Below are 14,203 nucleotides of genomic sequence, written 5' to 3' on the forward strand. Positions count from 1 at the left end.
TAAACTTTATCTTTTAATATTCTTAAACAGAGACACATACTTCAGCTATTTTTAACCCTTGCAATCACAACTTCATGTTAATCAAGATTTTTCAGGAATCAAAATAATCAATAAAGGATTTGGCTGGGGGAAGGGAGAGTGGAAGGATAAGAGAACAATTTTGAAATCTAAATACGAAACATTATTCTTCTAAAAATAAAAACATTCCCTTTTTTTCCCTAGAAAAACTAGAGGAATATTGTCTCACTGTGGTACAATACAGGCATATCGTACCTTCCAAAGGTCTCAGCTATTCTACAGAGAAGGGGAAGACGCCACATTCAAAATTCATCAGAGTGTTTATAATTAACAATGAATTTCTAAAAGGAAGAGGTAAGAGATCAGACTTAAGATGTCCTCTAACACCTTGTCCATTACACCTTGTAGATTGCTGTCTAAGTGTTCAAATTAAGGTCTTGTTTAGAAATAGAAAAGGTTTTAGTTGTGATGACCTGCAGTTCTGTGTTTGCAAATTTAATCCTGCTTGATCAATTATGCTCCCTACAGTATCTGTGGTTCCTCCAGTGTCACCACATCAGTATATCCAACATGTAGACTGGACACCAGAGGAACTCAGGGAAGGATGGACATGCAATAGGAACAAGTAACAGGCACAATTCTCTGTTACAAGTGTCTTCGAACTAGATCTAGATTCCTCTAGGTTATTCATACACTGCATGTCTTCAGGCATAATCAGCAAATACATCTACCCGGTTGCTTCTTGTACTATTACTGGGGTTTCTAGACCTAGAAAGAACTTTCTTTTCTTGGTGATTCAGCCAGCGGTTATTTTAACAGGGGCTTAATCTTGTTGCAAAATGTGGCATCTGGAAGGGTAATCAACCTAATTAATAGTATGGGCAAATCTTTGCTCTTTCTCTCTCTATATATGTAATGTTTTATAACAATTACAAACATACACATATATATACAAACATGTATGGGAACTACAAGAACAATAATGACCATCAGAGATCACATATGAGAATCTAGAGGAACGGCATACGCAAAGTCTTGGGACTGTAAATATCACACATCCAATCACTTGTCTAATATATGTTCCAGTGTTGCATGGTCAGAAACAATTCTCTTGCACAGTAATTACTTTGTCCTCATCAAGAAAATGTTATTTAAGTAGGGACTACAGAGATCTGATTACTTAATCTGTCCATGATGAAATAAGGGCTAATGTTTGTATTTTACCAGGATGCCACAGACTACGTTTACAACCACCTGTAAAGATCTGCTGACAGCCCACTGCCAAGCAGACAGACAGACACTATGTTCCCTTTGCAGTGTAATGCTGGACAGCTGTAACTGCCTAATTAAGGAGACTAAATAATAGTGCCTACCACTAGAGTCACTGAACCTAGTGGGGAATCTTCAGGTATCCTCCGAGAGTTCAATTTGTACCAATGTTCCTAGATAAAATAATGGCATTCATTAACAGCTGTTACATGGGGAAACAAAATTTTTGGCCCACAGAATCCTGAAATAACCAGTTGTTGGCAGTTTGGGAGAGTGTTCTGGGACCCCACCACTTCTCTGGTGCTTCTCTGTATCTGAGCATCTGTGGTTGACCACAGCAAGAGACAGCATATTCAATGAGATGGAGCTTTAGTCTGACTCAGTACACGCTTTCTTACACAAAAATGTACTTCCCGCAAGTTAAAGTTATTAATTTTCATCAAGCCTAATCAGCTGGAATGATCAAATCAAGTATCAACATCCAGAAATTCAGACTGCTTATAAACACTTGATCCTAAGCCTAGAAATGAGAAATACAGACTTAGCTCAGTACTTCTACAACGCCATGATAAAAGAACTTTTCTGTTTGCAAGAGGAGACTTTTGATAATGCCTCAAGAATAAACAGTGGGTGGAAGGTAAGACTGGAAATACCTACTGATGGAAATACACACATCAGAGTGGCATTTAGCAGTTAGGATGGCTGCCCAGACCCAGACTAAACTCCTTAAGGAAAAGGCAGGCCCAAGCCAACTCCAGAGCAAATACGAGAAATAATCATCATCCACATTACTTCAAAGTGAGAGAAATTAACACTACAAAGTGTATGGGCTCTTCTTTCTGTTCGTGCTCCACAGGTTGCATTCAGACATTCAGTATTGGGTTTTGCTGGGTCTGTTTCTGATGAAGAACTACCACAGACATTCTTGATAATGAAACTGAAACCTTGCTTCTTTCAAGGAACAGAGTAATTGTTAGGAACAAATAAACAGCTCTACTACTCTCAAAATCCAGCTCTTTATGCCATAATAGACCTAATAATCCAAAGACTAAAAATGACAGGGACTGCCTGATCCCAACTCTGAAAGACTGCTACAAGGAAAATTTGACTGAGGAGTCAATAATAACCATTCCATCAATTTTATTATGAATGATTCACACAGTTCTCAAGAAGCCGTTTAGTTTACTACCAATGTTGAATGTAGCTATAATCCTAAAGATATTAATTTAATTTGTTCTTAAAAACCTCCTATGAATGAGATCAGACCATTTCTCTGGGCAATCCACTCCAACACTTCACTACCTTCAGCCCTTCCAACTCTTTCTTAATGTGTACTCTAAATATTTATTGCTACTAAGCCTCAAAAGTGTCAGGTATCAGAACAGAGAACAAAGGTGCAAATGAGATTAAGAAATTGTACAGGTTCATACCTAAAATTTCATTTACACTTGGTAGTTCCTGCATTTAAAATCAACCAATATTGTCTGTAGATAACAGTATTGACTCTGTGAATCAGAGAAAATTTAGCTGCCTGAATTATGGATTGCTTTTAGTGCACCATAATCATCAGGAATATTTAATTCTCATCGGCTCTAATAAAATTTTTAGCCTGTATCAATTCTCCAAGCATCTCCACAAAAACAATGGAAAACACCATCAGGTTTTGGTTTTTTTTTTAGCAAGACTCCACACAGTTTTACAGATCACAATTTTGGTATCTTTCAGAGAACCATGAGTTAAAAGACACACTGCTATATGCTCAAGAATAGCATTTACATGATTTTAACATTCCTGTTGACAACAAGTTGCTCATCAACTAAATAGATGAAGAACAGAATTTTTCCAAAGCAACCATTATTTATACATGAAAAAACCTGAATGTTTGTAGCATCACTGACATACCTTTTAGTTTAGTGTAGGCATGGAGAACAGGATCAGCAGAAACCATACATGGCCACCATGGGAAACCAGACACTTTTGACCAGACTAGATCTCCTATATTATACTTCAACAGATGGACTTTTTCCTCTTTGATGGTACTTTGAGTTGGATCTCTCTTAGCAGGAGCCTTAAAAGACAAAAAGAAAAAAAAAAAAAAAAAAAAAAAAAAAAAAAAAAAGCCAAACTGATCATCATCTTTCTTCAGACATGCACCAGGATTACAAAATAGAATGAAAAAAGCCAAACCACAGTTCATATTCTGTTAAACACTCTCACTATATGTGAAAAAATACAGTGTTACGTAATAGAAGGAGGAAAAAAAGAAATAGTTCAGAAGAATAAAGTGCTGTCATGTTTGCTAGTATACAGTAATTGCATTTCATGTGTAATAAAAACTTTAAGTCATAACTTTTGTTCTCTAGCAGTGAAAAAAATCCACATTCCAGTTTAATTAGACTTAATTAGTTTAATTAGAAATATTGGCAAGTAAGCTGTGGTTTGCCTTTATCTTTTCAAGTAACTCCGGAGAGACTAACAGAAAGGCTTACTTTGACTTTAAATACATTACCTGAGCACTGGATGTAGATGTGGAAGAGTCAACCTCCCTCTGAATTGAATATTATTAATCAAGTTAAGTGCTATACACACAAATGTACTCCTAGATTTAAAAAAACCCCTCAAAAACACAAAACCAAACAAAACCCCCAGACTAGAACAGACTGAAATACTGTCTTTATGTCTGACTGGAAACTACATAAATAACCAGTTTTAAAACCCCAAACCCTCCAGCTTTCAGCTGTTTTTTCACATATGGAGAACTTGTAACATGAACCATTCCCCACATCCTTTTGTGAGATTTTTTTCTCTTCCAGTTCTAGCAGTAAAAGTTTGTGAGTGCTCCGTTCATGCTCTAAAGCTATTTTAGATACTGGAAAACAATTATGGAACTATTTCCACTTCAAGGCAAGGGAGTTTTGTGTTCTCCTATGACATTTTTACTATATCATAAAGTTCAGCAACACAGACATCTATTCACCAACTAAAACCTTTCACAGTGTTAGCTGCATTTTGTCTTTTTGGCGTCATCTGTTCTATTTGATATGAACAGAGCGTACCTTTATCTAGGTAAGCACTAACTCTGTAGAAAAGCACAGAAGGGGTCTCATCACAGACATACCACATATTTTATAAAATCACATATTTTGAATCTCCTTTTTAATTTTCTAGTACTAAATTTATATGCAGCATGTATCATTCATCTTGTGTAGTACCAGCTCATCATTCAGAAGGCAGACTGGAGCTTCAGGTTTTCCCTGGATTCAGTGTTAGGGCTGGAGCAAAATTATGCTTTAAAATTCATTAGAAGTGGCAAGAGGAAAGAAAGAAGACCGTTAAGAAAGCAGAAATCTAGAACTGAGAAACAAGTACTTGGAGCATTACGCTGAATCAGAGTAGATCACTTCACCTTGTACAGATTTTCAAACCCAGAAAATAGCACTGTAAGTAATTAAACATTATTTTCCAAACACAAACTAAAATCTTTGATGTGATGCAACTTCAGAGAGATTTATCTGCAACTTAAACACAGAGGTACATCTAGTCAAAACCCCTAAAACTTAACGTACTCAGAAATCCTTCCCTGAAAAGCTTTTAAAGCTCTGCTTGGTAAACATACATGAAGCCATGTCATCTGATTGCTAGGGACAATTACTCATCCAGTGATTCAGCTTTTCTGATGAATTCAGACTCGGTTCATATGACTCCAGCTACAGCTATGTTCCTGTGTCTCAAGGTTTTTTGGCTCACTAAGGATTCTCTGTCAGAAAACTCCTCCTGCGAGCTTGCCTCAAGTCCAGCACTCTCAACAGACCTAAAAGATTCCAAGCAGATGTGAAAAATCAAATGCTCCTTCTAGCAGTTAAACATGATGTGAAAATTTATGCTTAAAGGCTAAAAATTCAGAGGTTCGTATGTCAGGGGCAGGTCTTACACACACAGACCAACTTCAGCATTTCAACTGAAGAGGTAGGATGAATTTTTTTTCAATGAGTCAACTTTTCAGAAATGCGAAAGTTACGCAGGATTCTGAAGCTCATTTTTAATTTATGACTCCCTGTATTTTTCAGAAAGTGCAACTAAGCTACGAAGATTTATGACTCCAGTCTGAGAGGGAGCTGGCTGGAATAATGAAAAGGCTCTAGCAGTGCTTCTTACTGCAGCATAATCTAAAAGGGATGGCAGTACAGGAGTGAATATCGCACTCCAATGTGTCTACAAGTGCTTCACAAAATTTAAAAAATGCCCAGAATTCTTTTACTATACTGGATTATGATAAAAAACTTGAAAATGACAGGCTCTGACAAAACCTGCAAGGTTTATCTATGCCAGACTTGGTGCATTTATGTTTTCTTCTATTGATAAAACGTTCATACTTTAAAAGAATGGCAAAATACAGCACAGAATTCTATATCCATTACTTTTTAAGAGCTCTCATATGAGGTTCTTTAAAAACCTATTGAAAATACCACCATGAACTTGCTCACTTCCATCTTACTTTCCCACACCATTCTGGTTTAGTTTGATTTTCTCATTCTGGGAACTGTTCTGATGTATTCAATAGGTACCTTAACAGTAGACAATGAGGTGCAATTCCTGGCATGTACTTTGGACATGCAGCTGTAGGACATCAACAATTTCTTCAATACTTCCTCTCAGAAACATTTTTGCAAACCAAATGCAGTCATATGTACAGATTTTACTTCAGTATCCAGGTAGGGTTTTTTTAAATTATTAATGGCAGGGGAGAAAGAAATAATTTCAAAACAAATTTGCCACCCAGTCCCCTGATGGCATCTATCTTCTCATACAATGAGAGCTGGAGCTTCTTTATGAGACACTTGTATTCTCTGCAATTTTAAAGAATAGGAGATCACTGTCAAGTTACAAAGTGGTATAGAAAAAAAGTAATTTGGCTTGCAGATTCTTTTTCCTCCAGAAGAAAACAGAAATTCTTACTTAGGGAATTTTGAACTCCTAACAATATGTGGTCAGACAGCACAGGGCATCTGACTGCACCCATGAAGATGGAGAGGCAGGACTGGAAGCACAGTCCTGATGGGCTGTGTGAATGCACCAGAAGGCAGGGAACACCTCCTCTGCAAGACCTGACCAATTCTTCTGGTGATGATACTGAAGCAAACAAATTAAGATAGAAGACTCCTGGTTTAGAGCCCAACTGTAAAGCAAGGGAAGATTACACAAAATCAAACTATTTTAAAATACCTTCACCTCAAATTTTGGCTCCTTGTGTCTTTTTCATGACTTTTTATTTCTTGAAATTGTTCTCACTTGTAATTAGTAGGATCTCACTAGATCTCCTACCCATTAATGTCAACAGGCTTCCTGTGCTGCACAGGAGCACAGAACACCCCCTGGTTCTGTCACTGCTAAGTAAGTCTGGACTGCCCTGCATATGCCCCATTCCATTAACTTTTACTGCAGTTTTGCCAGAATTAAAACCATTTAATTGCAGAATTTCCTCCACCTCTCCTTCCTTAATTATAGGGAAGCTCTGCAGCCTGAGGGAACTCCCACCTCAGTCACCCTAGCCCCAAACTTTTAACCAGTTATGCTAAACGTAAGAAGAAAACAGCCTGGGATCGGATTACTTTTCTACTTTAAATAATCTGAGGGTTTTTATTCCCCTTTCAAAACACAAGACTGCAGAGAATTTACATACATGGGGCAAGGCTGAGGTGAGGAGGTGATGACTCCGACACAGACCAGTCCTAACACTGGACACGCAGGTCATTCCACAGGCTCTGCACTACTCAGTATGGCAGACACAGAAATTCCGGACTTTCTGGAATAAGTTTCTGGAGTAATGAAACAATTGCTTGAAAAGGTATCTAGATGGATTTGAAGTTTATTTTGTCCAGGAGGATGTGGAGTGTGAAAATTGAGTAATTCCTTTATAGCAACTCAGTTTTCCTTTGAGAAATTATGCCTCGAAGAGAACCAGCATCCACAAAAACTCATCTGGGCCAGCAGCTGCAATAGGCTGAGAAGGACTGAAAAATAAAACAAATTAAACATGCCTTTTCTCTTCCCTTAACATATGACAGATTTTGTCATTTCCCTCAGCACTTTCACAAGCAATGAGTGACAGGCAGATTGACAAGAATTTACAACACTGCTGTCAGCATTCTACCAGCCCGAAGAAGTGCCTTGGCCATCAAAACCACTAGTATTTAATTAACTTTGGGCTACACTTGCTCAAAAGAATCCAATCAACTTCCATTTAGTTCTGATCTGCCTAACGAATGAGACAAAAACACACCATGAATAATAGGTCATTTCAAAGCTTAAAAATATCTTAAAATGACCAAAACCAAACTTATTTAAGAAGAGCATCTTTACTGCACTGAGAGCTTTAGGTTTGTTTGTAGACTCTGCTACGAAAACACCATGATGAGTGTTTAGTAAACAAGGGACAAAGGTAATTTTTTTTTATAACATCTAGAAGGCTTATTAGGTGGTATCAGATTGAGATTACTTTATCCCTTTAAGAAGTACTCGGTGTTGTGTATTTCAGCTATTTCTTGTGAATATGCTCATGTGCAGACATATGCAAGGAATTACAACCCTTCAAAATTACTGCAAATTACCTTGAGCATCAAAGAGCTACTACTTCACTATAAAAATGTGAAAAGCTACAGGAACCATTAAAAAACCATCCTCTGTTAATTGTCACAAAGGGATCATACAAAGAACAATGTTGAGAATTGGTGAAGAATACATGACAAGAATTTAATATTTGACAAAAAAGTATGAACTATCAAGACAAGTGAAGACAGTAAATGCTCTTTTCTATGTAACATAACTTGGAAGTACATACTGAACAGCTTAAGCTGCAGAGATCTGGTATTTCTCTTTCTGTTTTCGTTTTCAACTCAGTTTCACTCTGTACCAAAGAACTTCCACTTTCACTATAACAGAAGGCCTTGCTACAAACACAGACTGCTGTAGGTCCAGCTGCAGGCCAGGATAAAAACCAAGCTACTCACACTATGAAGAAACTAAACCAAAATAATCAAGGCCCCTAAACAGAATATATGCATTTAAAATATATTTTGAATCAAAGTTAGAACATACAAACTTAGTCAAATCTGTTTCTTTCCTATGCAACAAGATTTACTATGGAAAAAGCTAAGATTGCTTGCTGACCAAACCCACGTTATTTTTCTGTTCCTGCTATCTACTAATGCTGTGCTTTGTCAACTAAAACTCCTATTATCTCTTATGGACTTGTGTAATGAAAATAAAAGTGAAAATGTTTTGTCTTGTCTTGCCTGTCTATCAGCACAGATAGATAACTAAGGAAATGGTTGTAGAAAAAACTTCATTCCTTTCAGAGGTTCAGGAGAGGTGGTTGGTTTGTCTGGAGAAGGCAGCCACAGAACAGAACAGATTATTTTTGTAATATTTTTGCACTTGAATTCCCCAATGACTAAGGACACTATAACCCAAAAAACAAAAAACCAAAGTAACAAGACAACAATCCCATGCCTTTCTTCCTCAAAAAACTGACATAACAATTATGTTCTTAGAAAAGCTCTTGTTTTGTGAAAAACTCAGGAATTTTGTATGCCAAAGATAAATCAACATTCAATCTTCAGCCAAAGGAACCCAGGGATGCAGCTACTGTCCCAAAGAGTGATGCCCCATCATTCCAGACAGAGAAATGGCTGCTTCTCAGTCTGTGTCTGACGACAAAAATCTCATTAACTCAAATCACTTCAAAACCCGAAACTACAACTACAGCTGATCAAAAGCAATGCAAACTCAATATGTACTATTGCTTCAAATAAAAAGTGCAGCACCTTAAGTCTGTTAAGAAATGGCCAGTGCTCATTCTAAGTGATTCTGTCTATAAAAATACAGTATCCTCACAACGCTGACTGCCTAAGTGGTTTTTAATTTTTTTTTAGATTATAATTCACACATTATAGTAAATCTGTTTATCCCCAAAGGGCCTGAGAGGCCCTATGTTTATCCAAAGAGCTCCCACCTTCTGGTATGTGGGGGAGTATATTTAGATAGTAAATGACAAGTAACTGAATACATTAAAAATAAAACTAAAATTTTTTTCACTTGTTATATTCTGTTCACTACGTAATCGATGAATGCTGTGCAATTACATACTTGGCAAACCACTGCCTACAGCGAGAATGTTTCAGGCACAAGAGTAAAGAGTAAACCAGAACCTCACAAGATTAAGGGAAAATGTGGGATTATTACTACAAAATGGAGAAGGATGAGGAAACATAAAGAAAGAAGCAGTGAACTGGCAAAGTTTTATAATCCATCTTCAGTAAAACAGAAGAGGACACTTCAACAGAACATTCAAGAGACTGCAGCTCCCAAAAGGCCACTGCATCCATATCTGCACAATTAAATCTGCAACAACCTCATAAAATATACAGTGAGGTAAAGACTTCTGAGAGGGAAGAGGACATGAAATGTCTACATCAAAACAGAAAAGCAAACAAACTCTATTTTAAATTGGTTTGTTAAGTTTTTCAGATTTCTATTTGTTTTATAACAAACTGGAGATTTAACTAAAATCTTCCAAATTCAATATTGAGAGCAATTACATTAAATGTATTTCCTCAGTTATCTTTCACTTTATTCTATTATTAACCACTTACTTAATTTCTTCTATCACTAAAAGGGGGTCAAATCTGGCAGGGTGAAAAATTATGTTCGCAGAATACAACATATTTTCATCTTCCTGCCACAACCAGGATTTTTTTTTCCCCTCAATGTGCTTAGATGGTAAAGCTATAAAATAAGGTCAAAAAATGCTGAAGAAAATCACTGCAGATCTGAAAACTCTTCTGTGCTGGCTGAGGCTGTTTGAAACCACACATTAAGTTGTAGGACTGTAAGTTTGTTACCACCATTTTGTCCCACAAAATCATCTGAAGTAGTTTGTGGACAGCAGGTTGAGTATCACCATGCAGGACCCTCCCCTCCAGGAGGGAAAGCAAACAAAAGACAATAAAATTCATTTAAGTTTAGACAGGGATTCATAATGTAGGTTATGGATTTTAAAACAAGACAGAAGTTCAAATTTGTCTTTCAAATCAAGCACTAAACTCCTGGTTCCATTTCAATTCCTTTTTTTCTGGCTTTGGTTCCCTCATTAGCAAGTCTCTAGCAGATGAGACAATTTCATTTAAAGGCAAATCTGTCTACTCAAATCAGCAGTCCTCTTTTACCCAAACACTACACACGCAAGTATTTCAGACATAACATGGTATTTTAGTAACTAGGACACAACTCTTCTTTCGGAGTAAAGAGTTGAAGAGAAACAGATTCAATCACTCACAGATTCAGTAAAATGTGAATTCTGGAACACTTCCCAATCCTTGTCTTTCTTAAAAATGTGGAGATTAGTTTCTTTCAGCCGTTTTACTGAATTTCTGCATTTACATTTAGATGATCTCTTAAATTTTAAGTTACTGGCTTATTAAGGAAAGGTTCCATGTTTCAGAAATTTAAGCTAGATAATGTTTGATCAGAATGAATAAGCCTACCTTTTATATTGAGTATTAGAAAAAGATTTCTGCCTACATCCTGTGTCTCTAACCTTCAACCACCCTCAAAGGCTTAAACTTTTGATGTGGTATCCGGGTATACAAGGCAGTGTGGATACAAGATGCTACAGAAGTCTGTAAAAATGTAACTGTAGATCCATGAGGAACTTTGGCATGAGAAATTATTATTTCTGAACAATTTCCATATGAACTTCACACAGGATAACAGAGTGAGAGCTAAATCATCTCAGCATACCTACAGATTTTCAGAATGCCATATCCATATGTAGCTTGTTAGTTGCATGTACCATGGTCTCACATTCTTCAACACCAAAATCTGTATCAGGACCTTATCTTTAGCACTCTTTTACACCCTTACAGAATTTTCCCAAGACACTTTCTGAACAGGTATCCTCCTCCTGGCAGCTCATAAACATCCAGGACAGCATGAGTACATGTTTTGAATCCCAATATTGATAGAAAACAGAAAAACCCAAATTCAGATAGCGCTACCAAAAGGCCACTAGATTTACAGGACACCGTTTTCTGGTGAAAGCAGAGACTTATCTCTACCTTTTTTTTTAATAACAAGAACACTTCTGAAGGCAGCTGACTACGCTTAAATAGAACAAATACTGATTTGGCATAAAGGGGCTCTGTTAGTTAACTAATATTTTGACATAGTCCAAGTACTACTTTGCTTTAGAGACGAGACCCCTAAAATTAATTCCCACACTTACTGCAGGCATGAGAGGTTTCACAGGTTGTGCTGTTACATATACCTAGTAGCTCCTCCTCTTCTACAGATGAAATGCCAAATCAGTGGTTAATAAGCCTGAGACTGGTGGGGGGAAGGCAACCAACAAAATCCTGAACAGATAGATGTTATCTTGACTTGGCAATGCTGAAGCTTATTCCTGAAACATCACTTACTTTCAGCAATAAAAATGCACAGAAAACCTGGGAAACCCCAACCCCATATGAATATTAAAATAGGGTAGTCTTTACAGTACAAAATCATGATGCTCATGACCGAAGTGCCATCAATTCCACCAGAACTAAGATCCCAAATTGTTTCACTTCATCACAAGCATCCACAACATACACTCACACTGACATTTATTTACCAAACAAACAAAACAGCAAAAAAGAAAAAATCCAGCTTTTCTAGCATTAGTTGCTGCTATGAGGTCACAGATTCACTTCCCTTTCTCACACAAGCACAGCAGGGCTTGTTTTACAAATATATAAACAAGATTCAGTTTTCCCTCTTCCAGTGAGCTTCCAAAATAGTAATTTTTACAAACAGTCCTTCTGAGAAGGGAATTAATTTATTATTGACAATTTACAGTTTTAGCTAGTGCCATTCTATAATGCACAAGAGCACAACTCCTGCAGGTACTTAAGGTATTCCCAAAAAGCAAAAATATAAACACTAACCCAGTGGGACTTATTTATTTATAATAGAAAGATAATGAAAGACAGTAACAGACAAACATAACATTAGTGTCTGTGAACAAAGACCTCTTTTGGAGGTCCTAAAGTTCATCTGCCCTACATGAAATCCACCCTAGAACATGGAAACTTGTAAAGGAGGCGGAAACCACTGCTCCAAGATTGATCAAAATATTTTGCTTTTTCTACTTTGCTGAAGGGTTACTAAAAAATATCTTTCTTTCTTGACAAAAGGGGGCTATAAGGACAAGAAATTACACGTGGTACAGATCACCAATGTTTCCCAAATATCTTCCTGTAAATCCATCCAAGTAACACAACCCTGAACTGTATATCTAACTCTTTGCTACATGCAAGACTTAGACATGCATTTAGTTACGCAGAACACTGAGCAGAGCAACAGAAAGGCTTTGCCATATCTTGGACAAAAAAGCCCAGTGAAAACAAGCAGCAAATTCCTTGCCAAACCAACCTGTAGTTGTCAACACAGGAGGAGGAAGAGGAAAAGCTGGGATTTAAATAATTTAAATCATGACATTACCTGTGCAACGACTGAGAATAAATCTGGTCAGCTTATAAAACCAGAAACTGCCATTAATCTCTCAACACCATCTGCTGCTGACATGTAAAGGCAAGTTAGCTCTTCCAAAGACGGCTTGCTCACTGCTTTACTTCATCTGTCATGTCCACCACAATGCCCAAAAGACCAAAATAAAATAGAAGAAGCTCTGGAATTCACAAATGATTGATAAATATGAAACAATGCAAGAGATGCTGACATTCTTCGAATTTGACTTAGCTACATCTGGTCAGCTCTTTTCTACAGAAACCTGGCTCAATGTTCAGAGGCAGTCAGCAATCAATCATATGCTAAGTATTAGTGTATTGGGTTGACCCTGAGTTGATGGACAGTCTTTAAGACCAATGACGCTTCTCACACTTTACATATTTCAACCGAACAGGAAGGGGGGACATCCCCTTTTGTCGGAGCTAGCCTGCTGGAAGGTGGGGGGGCTCCGAGCCTCCCGGCCCCGCCGGGCCGGGGCCACTGCCCCTTCCCCCCTTTCCCAATGCTGCGGCACGGACCCTGGGGCGCTGGGGGGGGACTGTCCCAGAGCCGCAGGCAGCTAAAACCAGCCATGGACTGCTCACAGCTAAACCCAGCCATGGACTGCTCACAGCTAAACCCATCCAGCGCGGCTTCTGGGGACAGGCGGGTCCCTCTCCTCTCCATGCGGAGCCGGCAGAGCCTCCTGTCTGCAGCCAGCACACTCCGTGCTGAACTGGACACCATGCAGCCAGCAGCACAGAGGGAGCGAGGCTTTCCCCACCATAAAGCCTGAACAAGAACACTCTTCAACACGGCGGCTTCAGAGTCAGAGAGAAAGAGAAGTGAGTCACGTGGGACGGAGCTGAGCATGGTGATGGGAGAAAAGAGGGCGGTGCCGCGATTCTGGCGCGCAGCTTAAAAGAAACCTTCTTGCATGCCGTGATAAGAAACTGTAATACCACAAACTGTTTGTCTCTTTAATCCATTTGAAGAACATGGGGGGATGGAGTATCTTCGTGTGCCTGTGAAGATTGTGAAGAGTGCCTATGCCAGGCTATATAGAAGTAGTAAGAGGCTGTTAGAGACTTGTGGCGAAGAAAAGCCTTTGTGTGCAGGCCAAAAGAACTTATCTTTAAAAAGATGAATAACCCCATGTGATGGCCTATGTTTTGCAGTGTGAAGGAACTGTGAGATTTTTCATGGAAGAGATGTCCTACACACAGCAGATTGTTTGTTTCCGGGTGGATCTGCTGTTAGTGGCAGTTTGGGAACCACGTGCAACTGAAGGAAAACCCTTTTTTCCTTAAGCATAAGAGAGAGACTTTTCAAAAACTGGAACACTGACTAACATCCCATGTTCTGTTATCCC

At 38.2% G+C, this 14,203-nt stretch overlaps 1 protein-coding gene across 9 annotated transcripts in view; it reads right to left on the minus strand.

Annotated features, from left to right (window-relative positions):
* NSD2 (nuclear receptor binding SET domain protein 2) overlaps window positions 1-14,203 on the minus strand; it is a 99,668-nt gene that overhangs the window by 40,154 nt on the left and 45,311 nt on the right. For all 9 annotated transcript variants that reach the window (XM_042053199.1, XM_042053204.1, XM_042053198.1 and 6 more), the window contains one exon: window positions 3,190-3,355. In XM_042053199.1, coding sequence (XP_041909133.1) covers window positions 3,190-3,355 — 166 coding nt within the window. The remainder of the gene's footprint in view (window positions 1-3,189; window positions 3,356-14,203) is intronic.

This window comes from Corvus kubaryi, unplaced genomic scaffold (genome assembly GCF_017639235.1).
Source record: "Corvus kubaryi isolate FWS band 111438036 unplaced genomic scaffold, C.kubaryi_AGA036_p1.0 split1-131, whole genome shotgun sequence".
NCBI classification, from domain to species: domain Eukaryota; kingdom Metazoa; phylum Chordata; class Aves; order Passeriformes; family Corvidae; genus Corvus; species Corvus kubaryi.